This window comes from Elephas maximus, chromosome 3, assembly GCF_024166365.1.
Source record: "Elephas maximus indicus isolate mEleMax1 chromosome 3, mEleMax1 primary haplotype, whole genome shotgun sequence".
NCBI lineage: Eukaryota > Metazoa > Chordata > Mammalia > Proboscidea > Elephantidae > Elephas > Elephas maximus.
Window position 1 is genome coordinate 123,124,378 of NC_064821.1, and position 26,905 is coordinate 123,151,282.

Genomic DNA, 26,905 nt, shown 5'->3' on the forward strand with positions numbered 1-26,905 from the left:
ACTTATGCTCATCGAAAGACTTCATCAAAAGAGTAAAATGAGGACCCACAGACTGGGAAAAAAAAATTGGCTATGACATATCTGATAAAGGTCTAATCTCTAAAATCTGTAGGAAAATCCAACACCTATACAACAAATAATCCAATTAGAAAATGGGCAAAGGATATGAACAGACACTTCACCAAAGAAGACATTCAGGTGGCTAACGGACAAATGAGGAAATGCTCACACTCACAAAAAAAAAAAAAAAAGCCATTAGAGAAATGCAAATCAAAACTACGAGATACCATCTCACCCGGATATTACTGGCACGAATAAAAAAAAAAAAAACAGAAAATAACAAATGTTGGAGAGGCTGTAGGGAGATTGGAATTTCTATGCACTGCTGGTGGGAATGCAAAATGGTACGGCCACTTTGGAAAATGTTATGACACTTCCTTAAAAAGCTTGAAATAGAAATACCATATAATCCAGCTATTCCACTCCCAGGAATATATCTTAGAGAAATAAGAGCCATCACACTAATAGATGTATATGTACACCCATGTTCATTGTAGCATTATTCACAACAGCAAAAAGATGGAACCAACCTTGGTGCCCATCAACAGATGAATGGATAAACAAACTATGGTGCATACACACAATGGAACACTACACAACAATAAAGAACAATGATGAATCTCTGAAACATCGCACAATGTGGATAAATCTAGAGGGCATTATACTGAGTAAAATAAGTCAATCACAAAAGGACTGGGACTGCATTACTGAGCTAAGGGCTAGGGACTATGGTCTGAGGGGACATTTAGCTCAACTGGCATAGCGCAGTTTATAAAGTAAATCTTCTACATACTACTTTGGTGAGTATGGTCTGGGGCCTTAAAATCTTGGGAGCAGACATCTAAGATACATCAACTGGTCCCACCCTGTCTGGAGCAAGGGAGAATGAAGAAAACCAAAGATACAAGGGAAAGATTAGTCCAAAGGACTAATGGACCACAACTAACTCAACCTTTACTAGACCGAGTCCAGGACAACTAGATGGTGTCCAGCTACCACCACCAACTGCTCTCACAGGGATCACAATAGAGGGTCCTGGACAAAACTGGAGAAAAATGTAGAACAAAATTCAAATGCACAAAAAAAGACCAGAACTACTGGTCAGACAGAGACTGGAGAAACCCTGATAGTATGGCCCCTGGACTCCCTTTTAAATCAGTATTGAAGTCATTCCTGAAGTTCACCCTTCAGCCAAAGATTAGACAGGCCTATAAAACAACCAATAACACATGTAGTTCAACCATGTATATGACACTAAATGGGCACACTAGCCCAAAAGCAAAGATGAGAAGGCAGGAAAGGACAGGAAAACTGGACAAATGGAAATGGGGAACCCAAGGCAAGAAGGAGGGAGCACTGAACACATTGCTGGGTTGGCAACCAATGTCACAAAACAATTTGCATATTGTTTAATGAGAAATTAATTTGCTCTGTGAACTTTCCCCTAAAGCACAATTTTTTTAAAAAAAATCCCATGTCATAGTAAAATTGGTAAATGTATTCTGAATTAACAATGAGTTGGGGTACTGTCAAAAAAAAAAAAAAACAAAACCACTGCTGTCAAGTTGACTCCAACTCAAAGCAGCCCTATACAACAGAGTGGGACTGTCCCGTAGGGTTTCCAAGGAGTGGCTGATGGATTGAAACTTTCAATTTTTCGATTAGCAGCCGAGCTCTTAACCACTGCTCCATTAGTACTTAGCTAATTAGAAAAAGTAGAGTCTTCATATTTGGAAGAAAGGCTAATTCACTGACATTTTCTTTAAGATTTAGGACACTAAAATCCAACCATAAATACTATGCTTGTTTTTTACAATTTGTAAGTAAATTTAATGATCAGGAAAATAATTAATCCTGTAAATGTCACTTAACTCAGCTTCCTTATTCTAATTTTATACATAAAAATGCAATTAAATTGTAGTGGGAAAAGTCTAAAATTTAGTCAGATGACCCAGATTCACACCCTTGGCCTCAGGACTTGCTGGCTGTGTAATTTTAGGCAAATCACATAATCTCAGTCTTGGTTTCCTCATTTGTAAAACAGCAAAGATAATAACTTTGCAAGGTTCTTATGTTTTGTAAAGAAACTTTAAACTACTTTGCAAATATTAGCTTTCTCTCTTCTTAAAAAATATTTAGTTTTTTCTGGTAGCTCACACACATCAAATTTACTGGCATGATCAGTAGCATAGCCTTTGGAGTTAGATGGACTCGGTAATCACTCAATGTCACTCAATAAGTATTTGCAGAATAAATAAATTAATGAAATGTTTGTTCAGCCTCATCCTCTAGTCAGAACCTCTAGTCAAATTTCATACCCTCGCTAAGTCTCAATTTTCATGTATGTAAAATATACAAATAAGAATACCTACTTCAGTGGTTCTCAATCATAGTACACATCAGAATTCCTACAGTTCCTGATTCAGTAGGTCTGAGGCAAGGCCTGCACAATTGCCTTTGCTAAGCCACACAGGAATTTGTAAATAAATCCAGGGCTGAAAACCATTAAACTCCCTCCTAAATTGTTGCAAAGATTAAATGACATAACATATAAAGGAATTTAGCACATAAGTATATAGATCACATGCTGCTTTTTTAAAACATTATTTTGTACATTTTTTAATGATTTTATATAACGTGTAAGAATTAATCAGTGAATTACTACAGCAGTGGTTCCCAAACTTAAACAGACATCAGAATTGCTGGTGGGGTGGTGAGGGTGGGGCTTGTAAAAACACAGATTGCTGGGCCCCACCTCCAGAGTTTCTGATTCAGTTGGTCTGAAATGGAGCCCAAGAATTTGTATTTCTAACAAGTTCCCAGGTAATTCTGATGCTGCTGGTTTAGGTACCACACTCTGGGAATCACTGCATTAGAGAAGCATTAATCATATGTATGAAACTGTGTACATGTAAAAAAAAAAAAAAAAGGCGAAATACAGTATCAAAATGCTGTATTGTAGATGTCAGGGAGGTTGGTTTTGTTTTGTCTGGTAGCTTGAATTATAATCAACTATTGTTACTACCTGCTTAATGAAGCCTTAACACCTTCCCCATAGGGTAAGTGGAAAATACACCTTTGCAGCCCCACTGTACCTTATATAGACTTGAAACGTATCATTGCACTTAACAGCCTTGTATTAAAATGAACTGTTAAGACATTACTTTCTCCCTTTAATAGAGAACAAGCACCTTGAAGTTAGAGATTAGGTCGTAATTATATCTAGAGGGCCAGGGTCTAGCACAGTACCTATAGATAGTCAATAAAACATTCAATGAATGAATGAAAACTCTATTTGGGATAGGGTAAATTTTGTGATAATTTTTTTTTTTTTGTGATCATGGCGACTCCATGGGAAATTCTAGAGGCATACGGACAACCATCTCCCTTTCATCTCTCTTTCATAAAAACAGTGGTTATCAAAAGAGGGGAAATAGACCCCAGAAGACATTAAGCAATATCAGAAGACATTTCTGTTGGCCACAGCTGGGGAAGTTTTACAGCATGTAGTGGTTCGATGTGAGGGTTGTTGCTAAACATCCTACCATGCACAAAACAGTCCCCCACAACAAAGAATTATCCAGCCCCAAAGCCAAACATGTCAAGGTTGAGAAGCTGCATTAGAGGAATTCAACTGAGATCATTAAGCAGGGATACTAAACATTCTCCCGCCAACATCCTAAACAAAATTTGGCCTTAAGACAAAGAAATAATATCAATAGCAATAATTTACAAGTAGGTAATAATGTGTTTTACAGATAGCATTTTGCAACCGGAGAGCTGAGGTCACTCTGAACCAAACACTCTTGAAGACTTTCTTCTTAACTCTTGCCAAGATCATCTATTATCTAATCCGAGCCACACCAATAGCTACCAGACCACTGTCTCCTCATGTTAGCTCGGTTTCTGTGCCTAGAAATTGTCTGTGTGGAGAGATCCTTTTCCTTCAGATATTTTGATAGTAATTTACTTTTATAATTTTCTGTAATTCAGTTATGTGGCTCAGCTCTTCTTTTTACATTGAGTGGGTGCCATTGAGTCAACTCCAACTCGTAGGGACCCCAAGTGACAGAGTAGAACTACCCAATGGGGTTTTATTGGTATAATCATTCAGAAGCAGATTGCCAAGTCTTTCTTCCACAGATCCAACAGGACTCCTTCTTTTTCACAATATGCCTGTTTTATATATTAACTGTAATAGCCTGACTCAAAGATAATGAAACAGTATTCTTTACAATCAAGAGCAAGAAAAACAAAAAAATGTGACCTTCTCCTGTTTCTTTGTAGTGGGGCACTGAATGTCATTCCCAAGACTCTGCTCCTGGAGCAACCACCTGCAATCAACACAGCCTCTTGGAATTCTTACTGCCTCTGGCACTCCCAGGCTCACCTGATCTCACTCTCTCCCTTTGCTGCTATCTTGCAATGAAATACTTGTTGGCCATCAACATATGGCAGAATAATTAGATTTCAGGCAAGCTAATGCGGGAAACAGAAGGCAAACCTGGTAAGTTGTGGATACAAATAGGGCAGAGAAAAACAAGGGTGAAAAAACAGAGGCTGATCTAGAGGCAAGTTAAAGCTGAAACCTAATTCACTGGATAGAGCACATTTTTACTATAAGAAAAATCCATCTTTGAATATGCTTATAGTTTTCTGTAATTCCCTCATTTCCAGAAAAGGAAACATAGGAGAAGCAAAGAATGAAGGAACAAGGGAAGGAAGGAATGCGGCAGGAAGAAAGGAGAAAAGAAGAAAGGAAAAGAAGATGAGCATTTACTACAGACCCACTGCATAGAACATTATGCTATATACTTTGCCATCTCTTAAGTCACAAAAGTTCTGTAAGGTAGGTATTATTGACCCCATTTTTCACATAAGGAAAGCAAAGTTCCAAGAGGTTAAGTAACTTGCCCAACATCACATAACTGGAATTTGAATGGATATCTGTCTGACCCCAAAGTTCAGGGGAAAAAAATGGGGTAGGCTCTGGGAAGATGTCTTTAAAATATGTTTAAAAAAAGATTATTTGGGAAACATGTAACCAGGCATGATGGGAAACTAAACTGAGAATCTCAATTTAGGATTGTTCTTCCTAAAATAAGATATCTGATCCCTATACCTACTCCATATTGTTTTTCTGACTAAATGAAAATAATGCTTTTCATTTATATATACATATCCATTTATTATTTGTATTTATTTATTAGTAGTATATTTGTATTCATTTATCTATATCCAAATAATTGTGAAGTACCAAGAGTGAGTAAGGTGCTGTGCTAGTAGCCATTGAAGATACAACCATGAACAAGGCATGAAGTCTACAGTGTAATAAGGAAGGAATAGAAGTAAACATTCAATCACAATACAGTAGGATAAATGCTCTAGTAAGTGAAACCCCAAATTGGTATGGGAACATGTAAGTACTGACAAGGGATATCAGAAAAAGTTTGTTGAGATTTAAGACAAAAATGAGTAAGCAAAGTTTAAACACCTTTTCCTCTAACACTGGGATTGGAAGAACTGCACACATGCACCCACACATATTTCACACACATACACACACAATAATACTCTCCTTTATCCCAGGCCATAAATGAAAGGCCTCTGTTGCTCCATCTGCCTTGTCATCTCATGGACACTAGAACAAATTCCAGAGCATGTGGTGATAATCAGATCTGAAATTTAACCCTCGTTTGCCCAAGTACTGGCCGTGTGACTCTAGGAAAGTAATTTTAACTTCTCTGCCCTAAGTTTCCTCATCTTCAAAGAATATTGAGCTAAACCATTTCCAAGTCTTCTTCCACTTTTAACATTCTCTGGAATTTTAACTCAACTACATATCACAGTTTGCTAATTAGAAATTTGGTAGGAAATGATCTTAGAACTTTAGACTTTTATATTGGTGACTATTTCAAGTTACATCATTTTCAGAATATCCTAAGCACCAGTCACATGAACTTCATAATCAATATTAAAGAAGGTAAGAGATAGTGACATCATAAATGGAAATATATTAGCCTTTGAAAAATTCCAGAATGAAGTTCTGAAGAAAAAAAAAAAAAGAACGTGTTTAAAGATAGTGTAAGAGTCATCTAAATCAGATCCAAACATCATTAATGTCTCTAAATGAAATGTTAAAAAAGAGAATTTTCCCCATCTTTTACATAATATCTGGCTGCCTGTAGAATAGAAAAATAATAAGACTAAAAGTTAGGGAAGTTGAATTTCAGCCTTAATAACATTCCATTCATAGGTCAACCTTTTAAAAGTGTGTCAATATGTCAAATGTAAAAATATATTCAGATTTATAAAGTTGAATTTCAGCCTTAATAACATTCCATTCATAGGTCAACCTTTTAAAAGAGTGTCAATATGTCAAATGTAAAAATGTATTCAGATTTATAGTCAAAGTATTAGATTAAATATGAATTGATAGTAAGCAACAGAGATGTTACGCTTCTTCGTCTTTAGAAATAGGGAAAGTATCATCATCAAATTTCCCCTCCCGGACTCTTCACGTAAATGAGATAACATTTAGAAAGGTTTTGTACCTTGCAAAAAAGTGAGTAGTGAAACAGAAGCAGACAGAGGAACATGGTACTCTTTTTTAAAACCATTTTATTTAAAAAAAAAAAAAAAAAACAGAGAGAGAGAGAATTAAACCTGCCATGATATTAAATAATAAACTGAAAATAAGGTTGTTTTTTTCCAGGGATAATAGGTTGCCTCAGATTTCAGTGAAAGGTATAAAGTTGAACATAAATATATAAATTACTTTTGACCATCTTTATACCTCGCATTACGGATCTACAGTTTTTAATGAAACCAATTTTAATAAATTACTTTTTGGGAGTCCTTGAGTGGCACAACTGGTTAAACACTCAACTGCTACTGAAAGCTTGGCAGTTCAAACCCACCCAGGGGCACCTTGAAAGAAAGGCCTGGCAATCTGTTTCTAAAGGCCACAGCCTTGAAAACCCAAAAGAGCTCAGCTCTACTCTGCAACTCATGGGGTTGCCATGAAGCAGAATCAACTCAATGACAACTGGTTTGGTCTTTGGTTTTTTATTTTTGTTATTGTTACTCAAGATTAACTCAAAATAAGAAAATCATAACAAAAAAAGAAGGAAGGAAAAAGGAAGAAAATCAAACACACTGCCGTCAAGTTGATTCCGACTCATAGTGACACTATAGGACAGAGTAGAACTTCCCTATAGGGTTTCCAAGGAGTGACTGGTAGATTCGAACTGCCAGCATTTTTGATAGCAGCTGAGCACTTAACCACTCCACCACCAGGGCTAAAGAAGAAAAAAGGAAGGAAGGAAAGAAGAAGAAAATAATTTCTTCAGGTATTTCAGAGATAATTCTGGAGTAATGAGATTTAAAGGTTACAAACAAGGAAAAGTTATTCATTAGGAACTAAGTAAAGACTGTCCCAAGGTGACAGTGTTGGAAAAAACATTGCCTAATGGCAGCCTTGGAAACCCTGGTGGCCTAGTGATTAAGAGCTATGGCTGCTAACTAAAAGGTCGGCAAATCAAATCTACCAGGCGTTCCTTGGAAACCGTATGGAGCAGTTCTACTCTGTCCTATAGGGTCGCAATGAGTCGGAATGGACTCAGTGGCAGTGAGTTTGGTTTGGTTGGTTGGAAGGTCAGCCTTTAACACTTTGTTCATCCCTTACCATTCCATTGTTTGTATTTTTAAATCAGAATTCTCCTATCCAAAGCACATCAGATTTCAGTGTTTCAGAAACATCTCATAGGCCCTCACTCAGAAGTTGTCTATTTCTTCTAGATCATGGAACCAGCTTTTTACTACAATAAAAAATTTCTGATGAGTTGAACAGTTCTCTATTTGAAACTTCAAAAACATTTTTTAAAAAAAGTCAATTCCTGATTATCCAGAAATAGATTCACTTTCTGGATTATTCAGGCATGGTCTGGGAACTCTTCCTATTACAGAAAGAAGCAATACCTGCTCTGAGCTGATCTATGAGCTCTGATTCAATGGTCTGCTATTGTTATGTGCAGTCGAACCAATTCCAGCTTATGAGGACTCTACCGGACAGAGCAGAACTGCCCTATAGGGTTTCCTAGGCTGAAATCTTTATGGAAGCAGACTGCCACATCTTTCTCCCATGGAGCAGCTGGTGTGTTCCAATCATAGACCTTTTGGTTAGCAGCAGAGCACTTAACCACCATGCCACCAGGGCTCCTTGCAATAGTCCACACTAGTGCTCTATTCCATTCACATGCATAATTTCAAAAGAACTGCATCTTAAAAATTATTCATACATCCATTCAGCAAATTATTAAATACATACTGTTAGGCACCATCAGAAAGATCTAGCAATCTCTACTTTCAAGAAGTTTACAAATTAATTTCACATGCATGTGAAAATTTGCCATCAATAAAGGACAGAACATAGGACAGAAAGAAAATGAATGATATTTGAAATATAAACCTTAGGAGCTCCAGCTAAAGGAAGATAACTTAGCATTATTTCCTTCTACACTTTTTTCCTTAGAACTTAAGCTATTATTACACATCTCAGCCACAGAGTAATTAACTTTCTGAGAATTTATAACATTTTTCCAAGATAATACTATTAAGATTTAGAACTAGGATTAACACCAAATCTTCTAACATCCAATCAGTCCCAGTCCCTGGATATATTAATAACAAATTAACTTTCTCTTATATTGGCCAAACTTAACTTTTAGACCCAGATGTTACTGAATTTCTTTATCCTAAGGAGGTACTAAAAAAGGAAAAAGTAAATTTTCAAAGATGTTCATTAGAGCTTTATATTTGCAGAGAAGACAAGAAAAATTCAGGTAATTATGCCAGTATGTTAAAGCAATGCAATTGATTATCAAACCAATAAAATTAAAATTATGAAGAATGTATAAAATATAGAGCAATATATATGCTAATCTCATTCAGTATTTGTTATGTGTCACATGCCCAGAATTATAGTAGATATTTGGGGTAAAAGGATAAATGTCATACAATCAGGACCCTAAGGACTCCATAGCCTAGTAGTGTATATCAAGAATAGCCTTTAGGGAGGGATCTAGAGAAGTAACTCTGCGCCTCGTTGCCATTGAGTCGATTCCAACTCATAGCGACCCTATAGGACAGAGTAGAACTGCCCCATATAGTTTCCAAGGAGCGCCTGATGGCTTCAAACTGCCGACCTTGTGGTTACCAGCTGTAGAAGTAGATGGCAAATAAACCTCCCCCCCCCCAAAAAAAAAACAAACTCATTGCCATTGAGTCGATTCCCACTCATAGCAACCTTATAGGACAGAATAGAAGTGCCCCATGTGGAGTCCAAGGCTGTAGTCTTTATGGAAGCAGACTGCCACAACTTTCTTTTGAGGAGCAGCTGGGGGGTTTGAACTGTCGATGTTTCGGTTAACAGCCGAGCACTTAACCATTGCACCAACAGGGATGGCAAATAAGCACATGGAAAATCCCAGGGACTGAGGTAGCAGCCCCTACTGTTACAATCCCACAAACTTAGGTCTAATTTTAGGCCCATTTTTTTTTTTGATAATAGATACAGAGCCATGTTTGAGCCAGGAAAATTAAGATGGAGAGAATAAGATTAGAAGCACCCCTGGTGTGATGGTTAAAGTTGTGTGTCAACTTGGCTGGGCCATGATCCCCAGTGGTTTGGCAGTTATGACGTAGTTTGGCACCTTTTTAATGATGTAACCACCTTCAGAATGAGTCTGATATAAAGTGATCACCTCCATGATGAGATCCGTAGTGAGCAGACAATCAGTTAAGAGGGAGTTTCCTTGGGGGTGTGGACTTTCTAGCAAGGCTCACTGACTTTCTCTTGCTTTGTATCCTGCAGTTGTCTCCTGTTCATCTGACATCTGATTCTTGGGACTTGAGCTAGCAGTTTACCTGTTATCTTACCTGTAGATCTCGGGATTTGTTGTCGTCCACAGCCAGAGGCCTGCTATCTGATCTTCTGATCTTGGGTTTGCCAGTACCTTCGGCGACATGAGTCCGGAGAAGCCTCCAGCCTGATCCACAAACCTGGGACTTTCCAGCCTCTACAAGCTCGTGAGCCATTTCCTTCATATAGATCTCTCTATACATACATATTTATATGCTGCACTGGTTTTGCTTTAGAGAACCCAGTCTAAGACACCTGGGAAAGAGTTAAATGTTTTCAGCTGACTAGCTTGGGAATTGGGCACTGTTCTCTCAGGCACCAAAGCACAAATTAGCCTGAAACTGCCTGATGGTGTCACCAGAACAATGGGGGCAGAAGTGGATTAGAGTAACACTTTGACGTTGACAAATTCCTGACAGAGTCTCTGGGTGGTGCAAACAGTTAATGAACTCGGCTGCAACGTTTAAGTTCACCCAGAGGAACATAGGTAGAAAGGCGGGCCATTCTACTTCTGAAAAATCAGCCTTTGAAAACCCAATGGAGCACAGTTCTACACTGACACACATATGGTCACCATGAGTCAGAATAGATAGCAACCTTTTTTGTTGTTGTTTGTTTTAATTCCCTGTCAGACTTTTCGTTCCTTTTGCTTTAGGGCAGAGGTAGGGCTATAGGCCCACGGAGCACTGAGAAAGGAGATGAACATATAAATTCAACATTTTAAATGAACGTAAGTGCTCTAATAAAATATGTGCAAGATGTGATGAGAGCAAGAAGGAGGAAGTGCTTAACTGTGCTTCTAGGGATGGGGGTTCAGAGGTGAAAATTGGCAAAGTTTTACAGAGAAAGTGATCTTTAAGCCAAATCTTGAAGGATAAATAGGAATTTTCAGCACTACGAAACCAACAAAACAGCATCAGTCAGGCCGAAAGCATGAAAGAATATGTGTGCCACCCAGTATTTAGGATGGTGGGATCATTAGACTTAGGGTGCATGTGAGGAAGTGGGGGAGATGAAGCTGAAAAGGTAGCCATGGATTAAAAGTCCCAAAGAGTTTTGTATGCCTTGGTAAGGTATTTTGATTTTGTCCTGTGTAGATAACAGAACAATTATTGAATTTTAGGGACGTGAAATGACAAAATTTGCCTCTTAGGAGTAGCATATAACATGAAAAATAAATTGAAGGAGATCTAGGCTGGAAGTGAGGAGGCCAATTAGTATATAACCAAACACTAAACCAAACGCATTCCCATCAAGTCAATTCCAACTCACAGTGACCCTATAGGACATAGTAGAACTGCCCATAGAGTTTCCAAGACTATAATTTTTACAAAGCAGATAGCCACATCTTTCTCCCAAGGAGGGGCTGGTGGGTTCAAACTGCCAACTTTTCAGTTAGCAGCCGAGCACTTAACCACTGCACCACCAGGCCTCCTTAACTAGTGTGTGCCCATTGCCATCAAGTCGATTCCAACTCACAGTGACCCTACAGGACAGAGTGGAACTGCGCCATAGGATTTCCAAGGCTGTAATTTTTACACAAGCAGACTGCCATATCTTTTTCCCACAGCACAGCTGGTGGTTCAAATCCCTGATCTTTCAGTTAGCAGCGCAGCACTTAAACACTGTGCCACCAGGGTACTTCTAACTAGTGCATAGGTGATTCTAATTTGTACTAGGAATGATGAGTACTGAATTTCATCTGTGGCAGTAGAGGAAGAGACAAGTAGATATTTAGGATCAATAGTAGAGACTGACTTAATCAGGCTGAGAAAGCCAAAAATCAAACTTATTGCCGTCGAGTCAATTCCAATTCATAACAACCCTATAAGACAGAGTAGAACTGCTCCATAGAGTTTCCAAGGAGCACCTGGTGGATTTGAACTGCTGACCTTTTGGTTAGCAGACGTAGCTCTTAACCACTACGCCACCGAGGTTTCCATCAGGTTGAGAAGGAGCCTAGAAAAGAGGTTGAGAGGAAGAAGATGGAGTCAGATTCCTGGCATGTGCAAAAGGGTAGATAAAGATGTCGTTAAATAAAACCATAGCTATGGAAATTATACATGAACAAAGGTTACTAGATGGTGACCAGCAAAAGTGAAAAAGAAAAGAAAAAAAAAAGTTGGGGTAGGATGGTAGGATCATTTGTTTCCCAAAATTTTTTCAATGTTATATTGTTTGTGGAAACATTGGTGATGTAGCAGTTGAGAGCTACGGCTGCTAACCAAAAGGTCAGCAGTTCAAATCCACCAGGTGCTCTTTGGCTACCCCATGGGGCATTCCTACTCTGTCCTACAGGGTGGCTATGAGTTGGGATCAATATGAAGGCAGTGGGTTTGGTTTTTTAGATTTTTTATTAATTTTTTTATTGTTTGTACAAAATTGTTTGGGGCTGGATCTAGGTTTAAATATCTACCCTGCAAATGATTAGTTTATAACTTTAAGAAGATTATTTAACCCTTGTGAACTTAGTCTCACCCAGTATTTTTTGTTTATAATCCATCTTCTTTCAAAGAATAGTGAAAGTGATTTGTAAAAATACATACAATGCAACAAAATAAAGTTTATAAAGAGAAACAATGAGAGAAAATAATAAGGATGTTGTCATGGATTGAATTGTGTCCCCCCAAAATAAGTGTCAATTTGGTTAGGCCGTGATTCCCAGTATTGTGTGGTTGTCCTCCATTTTGTGATTGATGTAATTTTCCTATGTGTTGTAAATCCTAATCTCTGCTTGTGGTTAATGAGGCAAGATTAGGTTATGTTAAAGAGGATTAGGGAGGGATATAACACCCTTACTCAGGTCACATCCCTGACCCAATGTAAAGGTAATTTCCCTGGGATATGACCTGCATCACCTTTGATCTTACAAGGAAAGGGAAGTAAGCAGAGAATGGGAACCTTATACCACCAAGAAAGCAGTACCAGGAGTACAGTATGTCATTTGGACCTTGGGTTCCTGGGTGGAGAAGCTCCTAGACCAAGGGCAAATTGATAACAAGAATATTACTCCAGAGCAGACAGAGAAAGAAAACCTTCTTCTGGAGCTGGTGCCCTAATTTGGGACTTCTGTCCTCCTAGACTGTGAGAGAATAAATTTGTCTTCGTTAAAGCCATCCACTTGTAGTATTTCTGTTATATCAGCCCAAGATAACTAAGACAGATGTGAAAAACAAAATGAAGCCACAAGTGCATGACTTAACGATTCCCTAATCTTGATCAAGAAGTGAGCTCAGATTTGGTTCTGAACTTTCTGGCTGTCTACCCATAGTGGGAAACACAATAAGTTTCATGACCCACATTGTCCATTTTTGTCAGCTGTTGGCTAGTAACAACAATGTGACATTTCAAAGACATTTCAGAGAAACTTCAACAGATCCTCATAATGCAGATACTGAGTAAAACAGTGATCACCACAAGAAATAGCATCCTTGAACTTAATGGAATGCCAACTTTCCCTGAGACTGGATATTTGTTCAGGAAAATCATTCATAAACAGCCCTCTCATAAAGTTATTAAAAGACCATCTAAGCCCCACCCAGTGGTCTTCCTGATGATTCCCAAGCCACTGATCTAACTATGACAATTCTCAAGATTCTCCAACTCAATACATACAAAAACCTAGTTTTAAGGAATGCAAGATAAAGCACAAAGCCTCACTAAGTAGGGCCAACTGAAGGAAAGAAAGTCTGGATTAATGAAAACTCTAAATATCCAAAAGATATCCTGATCTTTAATACAGTATAAGCAATTAGCTTTAAAAGTTTTTGGTTTTTTTTTTTTTTTTTTTTTTTTACTCGTTGTCATTGAGTTGATTCCAACTCATAGCGGCTTTACAGGACAGAATAGAACTGTCCCATAGGGTTTCCAAGGAGAGGCTGGTGGATTTGAACTGCTGACTTTTTAATTAGCAGTTGAGCTTTTAACCACTTTGTCACCAAACCAGTTGCCACTGAGTCAATTCCATCTCACGACAACCACATGTGTGTCAGAGTAGAACTGTGCTCCACAGGATTTTCAATGACTTATTTTTCAGAAGTAGATCACCAAGCTTTTCTTCTAAGGTGCCTCTGGGTGGACTCAAACCTCCAACCTTTCAGTTAGCATTGAAGCACGTTAACCTCATGCACCACCCAGGGACTCTGTATTACCCATTAGACTTCCTCAAAGACTTGCTTTATAAGTGATTATTTCTAATTAGAATCAGAAAGACAAATCACTAGAAAAAGACATCATGTTTGGTAAAAAGAAAAGTAGGGGGCCAATGAAAATGATGGAAACTCTCAATGAAATGAATTGACACAATAGCCGAAACAATTGACTTAAACATATCAATGATCATGATAATGGCACCAAGCAATATTTCATTCTATTATACATAGGATCACTATGAGTCAGAGCCCAGGCAACTAACAACAACAGTTAGGATAGGTTTCTACAATTTCCCTGCTGCCAAAAGCTTGAAAATTTCTCCCAAATAGGTAAAATATACTTCTCTTGACCCATCTAAAATTATAAATAATCTATTAATTTGGTTACTCTTCATCATGCCTAAGAAGTGAGGATTTAAAAAGATTTTCACATAAGGAGTCTTGATCTTAAAGTTAGACATGTGAATCAAATGACCTTCATTTATCTTTGTGATGTTTCTATACATTAAAAACAAACAAAAAAAAAAAACCAAAAGACCAAAAATCAAACCTGTTGCTGTCCAGTGACCCTATAGGACAGAGTAGAACTGCCCCATAGAGTTTCCAAGGAGTCGCTGGTGGATTCAGACTGCTGACCTTTTGGTTAGCAGCCAGGCTCTTAACCACTGTGCCACCAGGGCTCCTTTCTATACATTACCAAATTAAAATACGTGTGTGTGTGTGTGTGTGTGTGTGAAACATGATAATTATTCAATGCAGAGTTTCCATAAAATTTTTCAAAATAATATTTAATGTAAGAATTTCTTAGAGGTTAAGAAGAATAGGGGCTGGGGTGGATTCCAAAGCTATTCTTTAAAACTTCAAATACGTCCTACCTCATGCAGCTAAGATACTCCTGGATGTATTTTTTTATGACTAAAGATATTTTTCAACAACATCATGGTCCTTCTTTAGTCACTGATTCTGTTTCACTGAAATAAAGGTGTTAAATCAGCAGAATCAATGTCATTACCATGGGAAAAGAATGTGATGACATCCTTGTGGAGTCACACACAGGCAGTGTGAAAAACAGTCCAAAACATTAAAAAAGAAGAAAAAAGAACTTAATTCAAAGTGAAAGATACTGTTAATACTAGAATTTGTAACACATGAATATCCAGGATGTAGCCTTTATTATGCCTTCTGATTTTTGATATTTTAAACTTTTACCTACAATGTAACTTCTGAATTTTTATAATAAACCTAAAGTGATAAATGCTTTAATAAAAATTTAATAAAATAGTAGTTTTAAAATTTTATTTTTGCCTTTGGATTTTAACACTGAAAGAACCCAATGAATTAGAAGATTTACATAAAGAACCTGTTCTTCAAGTTTTTAAGAGACATTAGTTACATGTTAAGTTGCATGTTTTTAAACTTGATTTTAATTTTTTGATCCTACATGAAATTCTTCACTCAGTAAGCACTTAGGACCAGTCTTTAATGTTCCTCTAATGGGAAACTGTAATCTGCTTCCGTAAAGATTACAGCCTAGGAAACCCTATGGCGCAGTTGTATTCTGTAGTGTGTATATAGCACACAGTACTATAGTTGCCATGAGCTGGAATCAACAATGGGAAACTACCCTTAGTTTATAAAACTGTGATATACAATGGGAACCAACAGAAATAGGAGGAAGGAAGGAGGGGAAAAGAGAAAGCAAAGGTGAAAAAAAAGAAATATCCATCTTTTTAATTTTGAACCCTAATTATTTGTTCAGATGCTGTTCCTCATCTAAACATAGAAGAGTGGGGTAGACAAAGCAGATTACTCTGGCTTCCTTTTCCAGAAGTAATGCCCTAGCTTCTCTCTGAAAGAATGGGAAAACGATAAGGCTGGGCCAGACTTTCTTAACCTCAGCACTATTGGCAATCTGCACCAGGTAATTCTTTGCTGTGGGGACTACCCTGCACAGTGTAGGATATTTAGGTGCATCCCTGGCCTCTACCTACTGGATGCTAGTAGTACCACCACCACCCCCAGTCATGACAATCAAAAATGTCTCCAAATGCTGGAAGATTGCCCCTAGTTGAGAATCACTGGGCTAGCCGTTATACAAAATTTTTTTAATTTTTTCCTTAGTTCCTTCTCAGCTTTGCAACTGAAAGAATGGACTATTACAGCCAGTCACAGGATGACTGGTAAAATTTTTTCCCCTGGTAACTTTTTCTTATTGTGGCAAAAGCCAATACTGACATATTTTATGAAATATTTCATCAAGAAGTCCATTTCTATACCTCTTTATTATTGTATTTAATTTTTAAGATAACATATTTAAAGATAAAAGAGAAACAATTATAATCAAATGGTATAAGACCATCCTATACCTATTCATCCTTATCTCATCAAGGAACTGTCATAAAAAAAGCAGCCCAAACTTAAAATAGTGAAAGAGAAGAAGACGAAGAACCACCTCAAAAAGCAAATAGTAAACAAGGATAAAACCTTCTGTTATTTCTCCCACTATAAAAATCAACATTTTTTTTTATTCCACTCTTCACCCTCAGCCACAGTACCATTTTTTTTGCTCTCTTTGCAGCAAAACTCCTCAAAGGAGTTGACCATGCTTGCTGTCACTAATTCCTCTTACCCCATTCTCTCTTAATCTATTCCACCACTACGACTAAACTACCCTTGTGTGAGCTTCATATCAATAAATCAACCCTTGTCTTTTAGCAACCCTCATCTTACTTGGCCTATCAGCAGCAGTTGACAAAATTAATCATCCTTCTCTTTGATACACTTTCTTGCTTGGCTCAGGAACCCCACAAGCGCTTGTCCTCCCCACTACTTCTCAATCTCCTTTATTAGTTCCTACCTCATGATAATGGAGTGATCTGATCTCTCAAACACACTTACTCCATAAGTATCACATCCAGTCTATGGCTTTAAGTACCACCTATATGTGGAGCCCTGGTGGCACAGCAGTGACTAAATGGGCACAGCAGCCCCGGGGAAAGGACAAGAAGGTAGGAGGGGACAGGAAAGCTGGACAAATGGAGATGAGGAACGCAAGGCTGAGAAGGGGAAAGTGTTGACACGTCATGGGGTTGGCAGCCAGTGTCACAATAATCTGTGTATTAATTGTTTAATGAGAAACTAATTTGTTCTGTAAACCTTCATCTAAAGCACAATAAAAAAATAAAATGTAAGTAGATCACATCACCCTTCTGTTCTAAACGTGCAGTGGCACCTTATTTCACTCAGGCTAAAAGCTAAAGTCCTTAAACTTGTCTAAATGGCCTAACATGATCTGGTCTTCACTCATCTTTCTGGTCTCACTTCCTATTTCTATCCCCTTCGCTCTTTCCACTCAGCCACACTGGCCTCCTTTCTGTTCAACGAGCATGCCAGGTATACTCTCACCTTAAAGATTTTGCACAGGCTTTCTCTCTTTCTGGAAGGCTCTCCCTCTTGCATGAATAACTACCCCACTTCCTTCAATATTACATTTTCAATGAGGTCTACCTTACCATCTTACTAATACAGCTGGCCCTTCCTATTATCCCATTTCCCAGCACTCCAGATTCCCCTTACAATGTTCTACTGTTTTCTTTTTCTCACAGCACTTTTAGGTTTTCAATAACAATTTATTTGTTTATTATGCTAATTATCCACTGTTTGTCTTCCCTGTGTAGAATGTAATCTTCACAAAGGAGCCGTTTTGTTCTTTGGTGTATCCCAACCACACTTTAGAATAGTGCCTGGCACAGAGTAAGTGATCACTTTAATATTTATTGAGTGAGTGAAAGAATGAACGTATGTGTGAAGTAGACTAATATTCCACCCTTTAGTAGAAGGGATGGCAGAATTTTTTTCTCCTTTATCCTCTTTTTCTCTCTCCAAGTTATACATCAAAGGACTCTCTGGGCTATAGGAGAAAGGGATTCTTTGATAGGGAGAGTAGATAAACACAACTGAGAGGTTTTTATTGGACAATTTTAGGTTTTAAGGTGCTTTTGTCTTTTCAGTTTGGGGCTGTAAGTCTTGGGCTGTTCGGGGATTTTAGGGCTTTTGTGTCCTTTTTATCTCTCTGATTTTTAGTTTGCTGGTGTTTCTGTTTGGAAAGTACCTTCTAAACTAAGTTAACCAGAGGGGCCAAGAGGGTTACCAAAAAACAAGGATTAGGAAACAAGCTGCTAAAAGGAATTCAAGGGAAATAGGAAAAGAAAACATCAGGTTTTTTCCCTAGGGTTTTAGCCCAATTCACTAAAGCAGGAGAGAGGGCTAGAAGTCAAGGTTGTTTCTGAGCCTGTAATAAAGATTGTGAATTAGAGTGTTCCTTTCATTATCAGGAGCCTGCAAATGGTAGACGGGGTACTTGGGGCAGCTCTACAATAAGTATATAAATAAGTAGATTAATCATATCATAGTAGGAGTTTTGTTTAATATTCTTTTATACATATTTCATCCCTCCTTCTACAATGTTTCTAATTTTACCTTTTCTTCTTTTTTTTTTTAGCAACCTCTTCCTTTCCACACCAGCGAGGAGGTCCCTACCTCCCAAGATAAAAAAAAAAAAAAAAACACTGCCATGGAGTCCCTTCTGACTCATAGCAACCCTACAGGAGAGAGTAGAGAAGTGCCCCCATAGAATTCCCAAGGCTACAAATCTTTACAGGAGCAGGCTGCTACACCTTTCTCCTGCAGAGCACTGGTGGGTTGAACCACTGACCTTTCAGTTAGGAGCCAGGCACTTTAACCACTGCACCACCAGGGCTCCCCTCTACCAGGTAAAAAAAAAAAAGAGAGATGTAAAAATAATGAACTACAGACGTATTTGTTATCTAATGCTGTCTAACAAATCACCCAAAATTTAGTGGCTTAAGACAACAACGAACATTTATTATCTCTCACGACTTCTGTGATTCAGGAATCCAGAAGCAGCTTGGTTGGACAGTTCTGGATCAGGGTTTCTCATGAAGCTCAGTCAGATGTCAGCTGGGGCTATGGAAATGTGAAGGCTTGACTGGGACGGGCAGATCCGCTTCAAAGGTGGATCACTCACATGGCTGGCAAGTTGGTGCTGGCTGTTACCAGGACCTCTTGATACACAAACACGTTTGGTTTTTGCACGGGAGTACACAAGGATGTGAATGTCAGGAGATGAGGAACATTGAGGACCACTTTGGAGTCTGGCTACCACAATAAATAGCTTGCCACGTGTATTGCAAAACAATTTCAATCCATCTCAAAGTTTCACCCAGATGCATCTTTTCCTGAGTATATCACTTCAAAAAGTGAGACCATTGTCTATCTTGTCTTGCTTCCCCCATCTCTAGACAGGACTAACACCCTCTACATGGTATTACCTTCAACTTTTTGTTAGCAAGTATTTATGATTTTAAAAGTAGATCACAAACAATAAAGTTGTGACATTTCTGGGGAAAGTGTAAGAAAGATATATCATCTCATTGGTTTAGCAGGGGGAAAAAATTGATGATCTACCTTTCTACGTTAGACTTAATAGACCTCAAAGAAAGCAAACAGATATTAAAATATAGTATACCTGATGTAGATGTTCTAATTTTACCCTATTTTCAGTAGATAAAGGAAAAACAGCCACTGGGCTTGGTTATGCCTCTATCCACAGTATATAATTTACTCGTAGACTTCAAGAAAATACTCAGTGTCTTTATCACTTAATTTCCTCACATGTAAAATGAGGATAATGTCTAATATCATCATGCTCGCATGTATAAAAAGTAAAGTCTGAACATAAATTGGGAATTTAAATACATATGTGTATATATATATAACTATATATATATAATTATATATATAAATAAATATATATATATAAATCAAACCAACTGCCATTGAGTCAATTCTGACTCATAGCTCATAGCAACCCTATAGGACAGAGTAGAACTGCCCCATAGGACTTCCAAGGAATAGATCTGAACTGCTGACCTTTTGGTTAGCAACTGAGCTCTTAACCACTATGCCACCAGGGCTTTATATGTATATATAGATAATTTCTTGGCACAATGATTAAGTGTTCAGCTGCTAACTGAAAGACTGGCAGTTCCAACTCACCCAGGAGAAAGACCTGGTGATCTGTTTCCATAAAGATTATAGCCAAGAAAGCTCTATGGGGCAGTTCTACATTGTCACGTGGGGTTGCTATGAGTCAGAATTAACTTGATGGCACCAAATAACAACATATAAAATATATATTTCAAAATAATAACAAGCAAATTCCTTGTAGACACAAATTAGTCATGTCTGGCAGCATCACTTACCTCTTACTCTATTATTCCTCCAAAAACTCTACAGACATTGAGCCTTCCTTCCAACTCTAATAAGCTATGATTCTCACTACTGTGAAAAAAGCTGATGTCATAAACACATTGTGTTACAGTATCACTAAGGGCCAGATCCCAGTCCTAGTTACATAATCGCTAAAGTATTACCTGCCTTGATAGCCTTAAAAGAGACCCTTGAAGTAGAAAGAGGGGAAGGGGAGTGAAAAAAACCTTGAAGCTATAGGCATTCTTAGCGGATTTTTCATTGTTAATCTTTGGCAAAGAAACAGATAGTTTGGGGATGGGACTAGGCAATGGAGAGCTTTAAAAGAATCAACTATTATTTATATAATAATGTAAATGCACCTTTTAGTCACAAATGCTTGGGGAAAAGAAAATCATTCGTTAGACTCCATTTCCCTGCCTTGCCAACATCACCATAGTGAGATCTGAGACCCAAAGCATTATTTCCGTGACAGCTGTTAAGAGGATACCTCCAACAAATGGCAGTTTCTATCATTAATTCTTTTGTGCTGTTTTCATCTCTGAGGAACCTAGTAATGATCACGTAAAAGCAAAGAGAATGTTTTCATCTTTTAAAACCCTATGGGCTCGTGTACTTTTTATTGTTATGAATCCTTCACAAGGAAAAAGATCAGTCAAAAGCATAAAAGTACTCTGATTTAAACGTCTTTTATGCTTGAATTACAGTGTTTCTCCTGGAACACCCTTAAAGCAGGCTTCCACTTCTCAGCAACATCATGAATTGGCTGATGTGGTCTTAGGGGCTTTGTCGTCACCACCTTCCCCATCATCACTCTTCTTTCATGGACCGCTTTCTGTGAGCTAGGAACCCCTCATGCTGCCTTCCACATTCCATGTACTATGCAGTCATATTCCAGACCCTTCCTAGCCCCCGTCTACCATTACATTATGTTTTTCCTGAGACTGCCTTGCTTTGGGAGGCTTGCTAGGTGAGTGACTAATCTGATAATCTTTAATAAAATGTTTAATTAGTCCTCACTTCCTTCTCTCTAGAATTATTTGCTTTTTAAGCAGATTCCTACAGATACTATCAATATCTAGGCCCAAAATAATTGAGGCATTTTGGTGAATCGTGAGAGGGAATATGTGAGTGTAACCTGACCCTTTTAGGAAAGGATCACCTGCTTGGCTACAAGAGCTGATGTAGGAAAGCTGCTGTCCCTGAAGTCATCCTCAAGAGTAAGGAATGTAACCTCAGACATCTAATGAGAATCCAACGGCTTCCCACTGCTTTTAGAATAAAATCTACACTCCTTTTTACAATCAGCAAAATCTGTCCTCTCCCTACTACCTCACACACTGTACTCCAATCAAACCGGCCTTCCTCTGTTCTTGAACAGGCCAAGCTGCGATCACATTCCAGCCTAAAGACCTGCCATGTTATGTTCCAGTTCTTGGCACGCAGATTATGTTTCATCATTTGGTTCCCAGCACAAATGTCACCTCCTCGAATAATCTAAAGTAACCCCACAATCACTTTCTAACACACCATACTGTGTTATTTTCCACAGTATTAATTGCCATGTGATGTTTTCTTGTTCATGTATTTGTTTATCTGACCCTTCCAGGCTCACCCCTAATGTACTCTTCAATATCTGCTGTGTCTATCACTGTATCCCTCATATTTTGCACAGACCTGGTATATATCCATTGTTCAATTAATATGTGTTGAAGGAATGGATGAATCCAAATATAACTTCACTTTTAAACTTAAGTAGTTGAGTAAAAAGTACTTGCTGTATTAATATTGGAAAAGTAGGGGAGTTTTAATGTCATTATAACCAATGTAACTAACTTGTATTTATAAGACTTTTACTGATCATGGACCACAGCATGTTTTCATTAGAAACATTATAAATATTGAATTGATAAAGACTCCATTTGCCTACTTGAAAAGCTGTCCTTTTGATGAGGCATCACAAATGGATGCTAGTTATCCCTTGAGAAATAACTACTACCTCATCTTATTCTTCTATCAATGTTAAGAAACCAAATTTCTCTTTGGCCAGTTTCTAGCTGTTCTAGATATGTAGTCTCTATTGCTAGGACTTCAGAGGCCAATGAGCAACATGCCTGTCACAGGCTTGAATGAATGATCTCTCCCCGGATGCAGTGTACCTAAGCAGAGAGTCAGCTCCAGTAAGAGGATAACCAACACAGCATGGAAGATTGCTAAAGCTATAGCTTATAATCCAGCAAAGCTCACCCCAGAAGCCTACCCACCCCCTGCAAAAAAGTACAGCAATTTGCATTTCTACCAAGCAGTCCCAGTCTACTTGGTTGTAGCTTAAAAGCAAACAGCGGAGAGCAGTTCAGAAAGCCTGCAGTCAGATGCTTTTATAGTGTTCTCTTCTTAAAAGGCAAAATTAAGGCAAGTCAATGGATTACAACTTCCTAGGTTTGCGTCTGTCATCTATAAAATATTATGATTAATCTTGCTTTGTGGGACTCCAAGTATTTTAAAAAGCTACCTTTTTTCCCTAACAAATATTAAATAAACTGGTAAAAAGGAAGAAACCTCTCAAAAATCCAAGTCAATAGGAGTTAAATAACATAACTTCCCTCTAAAAAATATGTAGCACGAGAATACCTTATTTTAAGAACTACAATGAAATCTCTGGAAACTACATGTCCTAGGAAAGCTTGCTAGTAACTCTTCTGGAGAAACTGTTAACACTTAAATGATCAGATCTGTTAACCAATATTTTCAATTATTTTATTATCAAATTAAACGTATCTAAGAAAATGCACACAATCCTACCTTGGAATACACAACCAAAACTTTTTGGGGGGGCTGGGGGGAGTGGAGAAGGTTCTGTTTTTTCATCAAAACTCTTATACTAGCTCATTTTCATTAATTTGGTCTCATGTGTATCTTTTTGTGCTTCTGCCAAGATTATTATTTCAAGGGTAAGATTGTCTCCGGCTGGCATGGACTGTAAAACTATAAAATTTTTTCCACTGTTCATGGACCATTTACAATCTCCAAGGCTTGGGGTGGGTTGGAAATGTATTCCTGCCAATGGGTAGCCACATCAGCAGTGCCGAAAACCAATCCTTCTGTTTCACTCATCATGCCATATGGTTGGTTCCATAAAAATAAAAAGAGTGAACCAAAAGTGCAGCTAATGCACCTTGTCAATCTGGGTTTAAACTAATTTTTTTTTCTTTGTGGTGAGGAGAGGAAACTGTGATGAAAATATTCTGTTGTATTTCTTTAATCATCTACCCCTATAAACACGTGCTAACTCATTGAAAAAAAATCCGAATTTTAAGTCTCTTGTATTTTAGAGGCTGTAATATTTTTTAAAGAACTACATTGCTATAAAATTGCTCTACGTATGTTATAGTTTCAGACAAAAAGATTCCAGTGTTTTGTAGTAACGTCTTCTTAAAGGACTAAGAATCATGGTTTTAAGCCCTGTCTTGTAAGTGATTTGAGTACTCCGGAGCAATTAAAAGGCAAGGCTGAAGCATCAAGATAAAGTTGTGTCCCCCTAGTGACCTCTAGAGTGGAGTTAAGCTCCCATTTTTTTTAAGGAAGACCTGGTGAGGAGAGGCTAAGAGCACGAAAGACGCCAAAGCCAAGCGCTCCGCTGTAGACCAAGTTGAAATATTCAATACTCTCCCGGCCCGCATCGCAGAGTCGCGGTCCCATTTTTTGTAATCACACAGCGCAATAAGTCTCCGCCTCCCCGGCCATTCGCTCCGTTGGATTGAAATCCAACTTCAAACACCGCCCCTTCCTTCCCTCCATCACCCTCAGGTCCAGTTGCCCGGCTCCCGGCCTTCTTCACCCCTCATGGTGTCGAGCCGGCGGCTTCCACCACTCCGCAGTGCTGCAGACAACCTCCCCAGCGCTGCCGGTTCCCCAGCGCGAGCTCCCGGGCGCGAGTGAGCCGGAGGGGGGTGACCTCCGAGAGAGAGTTCGCGCTGCCGGAGCTGGCTGCCAGTGCGCCTGCTCGCCTCGCGCCGCGCTCTTCCAGTCCTGGGGACACCCCTAGGCAGGACGCTGTCCAGGAGGATCCCTCCTGGCTCTCGCCCCAGACCGCGCCGAGGTACCTCAGACCACCTCAGCAACAAGCTCTTCCTTCTCCCTGCCATTGCTTCTCTCCTCTGAACTTTCCAACTTTGGAAGCCCTTGGTTGGAAAGGAGCAACAGGGGGACTGCTCAGCCAGTCACTGCCCGACTCGACGGTCGGGAAGAAGAGGCAACCTTCAGGGATCCGGCCAGTAGCAAGTCTCCTTGGCCATCGAAAAAAAAAAAGACAGACAGCTCCAGTCTCCTCCTAAAGGATGGAGGTTGGGAAAATGGATGCAGAACTTGTCACCCCAGGGACGAATGGGCGGGGAGAAATAGAAGAGACCATGAAACTCACACAGACACAGACACAGACACAGACACAGACACAGACACACACACACACACACACACACACAGCCTGATTGCGAGAAGGACGAACACTAGATTTCCCAGCGTGCGCAGGAGCCCAGAGTCGCTTCTCTACCCACTGCCTTGAGTAAGGGAAAGGTGCAACAGATACCCAAGCTTGAGGAGTAGGAAAAGGGGTGGGGTGGGAAAGACGACCTGTCTCTAGGTTGCCCTAGGTTACAAAAAGGATACAAACTCCTGTCAGAGTCTCCCCGGAGGCAAAGGGGGGCGCAGCAGTGCTAAAGTCCTTCCAAACCCTCCTGGAGGAGGCAAACTCTTCCCCGGCAGCCTTCCACTCGAAAGAGCCTGGATGTAAACAGGCCGACCGGAGGGGTGGGAGGTGGGATGGGGCGAAGTGGAGATGGAGAGGGACTCACCCTTGATGCTGCGGGGCTTTCTCTTCCTGGCCATCTTCTGCCCGGTTCGCTACCTCTGGTCCCCCACGCGCTTCCTCAGGCTGCCGCCCAGCTCCGAGAGCCCGCGCCGCGGGTTCCAGGCGGGCTCTCGTCGCCGCTCTCAGCTCCGCGAGCTCTTTGTTACTGTGATGGCATCTGCGAGGCTGCGGCGGCGGCGGCGGCCCGGCTGCGCGCTCGGCTCGTCTCGGCTCTGGCGGGCGCCACCGCCCCTCTGCTGTCAGCCGCGCGGCGCTGCGAGCCTCCCGCAGGCGCTGCTGTAGCCGCTGTGGCTGCGGCGGAAGCTGGTGGTGCTGTTGTGCTGCTCTTGCTGTTGGAGGGGGCCGCGCTGGGTCCCCAGAGCGCCCGCCCAGCGCTGACCTCCCCCTTTTCCACACCCTCCCTCTCCCACTCCCCCACCTCTGGTGTCCCGTCTGAACCGGCAGCTCCGAAGCAACCAGTGACGGCGCAGGCATCCCGCAGCAGCTGCTGGGGAAGGCGGCGGCGGTGGTGGCGGATAGCTGTTGGGCAAAGCCGTGAGACCGCCGCAGTCTGGTGCCGGAGAGGATAAAGCCAAACAATCCGAGTTTTGTGGAGCCCTCTTTCAGCTAGCCTGTCCCTGGGCCTCCAAAACCTCCTCCGCCCGCCGAGCAGGATAAGACACGGGAGAGGGGGGTGTGGAGCCTCAAAGGCACCCTTGTCCATAGGCCAAAAAAACTCTGGCCAGCTGCCAGAGGAAGGGGCAAGGGCCCTCGCGACCTGTCTCCACCGCGTCCTTCACTGCAGCCTCCTCAGGGGCAGCGAACCTGAATTCCCAGAGGGAGATGAGCCTCATGGCGCACGAATGTCTCTGTCCCTCCGGAACCAAGAGGGGAGAGGGGAACTGGAGACTGATGGGAGGGAGAGGCATTAAATTCCAGCGGCAGTCTTTCTCCAAACACCTAAAAGAATGACCTAGTTCTGGCCCTGAAGTTCTTAACAGCGAGGTCTCATGGCAGTTCCCTTGGGCTGTGGGAAAGAGGAAAAAAGTTTACACTATCAGGTGTTGGAGGAATTGGAAGGGGAAAGGGGATTTTCTTGGCCTGCAGTAGACACTTTAAGTGGCCGCATTCTTTCTCGCTCTTATTGAGAATTTGTCTTTGGAAAGTTGTCATTTTCCTGAAGGAGCTGTCCTCCTCTCCCGTGCTGATAAGGGGATAAGAAGGAATCCCGTTAGTGTCCCAGAACTGTAAGAACCGGCAAAAAGTTTATGACCCTTCTGGGGATATAAGGTAACAGCAGGACTTAAAAAGAAAGTCGGGGAGTGGGGACGGGAAGTGGATTGCCAGTGTGTGTCACCGCAGAGGACCGATGCAAAATCCTTTTTTCCTTTGCTGGAGCTGAGCTTTCCCCAAAACTCACTTCCTAACTCACAGCGATCTTAACACTTCTCCTTCTCCTCTCCTACATCAAGTACAGTTCTCAACCCAGTCTGACTATCTAAACATCCAGTGACTGAATTCAGTTCCTGTCTAGCCAGAAGTTGCCCCAGCACCAATGTGGTATAGCAGAAAGAATGGGGTTTCCGGTTCTGGCCCTGCAACTTCATAGCTCTGAGAACCTGGACAAATCATATA

General features: G+C 40.1%; 1 protein-coding gene and 1 long non-coding RNA gene across 5 annotated transcripts in view; one reads left to right on the forward strand and one right to left on the reverse strand.

Annotated features, from left to right (window-relative positions):
• The window catches only part of SLC44A5 (solute carrier family 44 member 5), a 521,479-nt gene extending 495,832 nt beyond the window's left edge, over positions 1 to 25,647 (reverse strand). For all 4 annotated transcript variants that reach the window (XM_049875594.1, XM_049875596.1, XM_049875592.1 and 1 more), the window contains exon 1: positions 25,275 to 25,647. In XM_049875594.1, coding sequence (XP_049731551.1) covers positions 25,275 to 25,308 — 34 coding nt within the window. In that variant the 5' untranslated portion in view covers positions 25,309 to 25,647. The remainder of the gene's footprint in view (positions 1 to 25,274) is intronic.
• Positions 10,079 to 18,661, forward strand: LOC126071431 (uncharacterized). The gene is made up of 3 exons (XR_007516344.1): positions 10,079 to 10,149; positions 17,811 to 17,886; positions 18,635 to 18,661. It is a non-coding gene; the product is annotated as an uncharacterized LOC126071431 (long non-coding RNA).
• Positions 25,648 to 26,905: the final 1,258 nt, after the last annotated feature.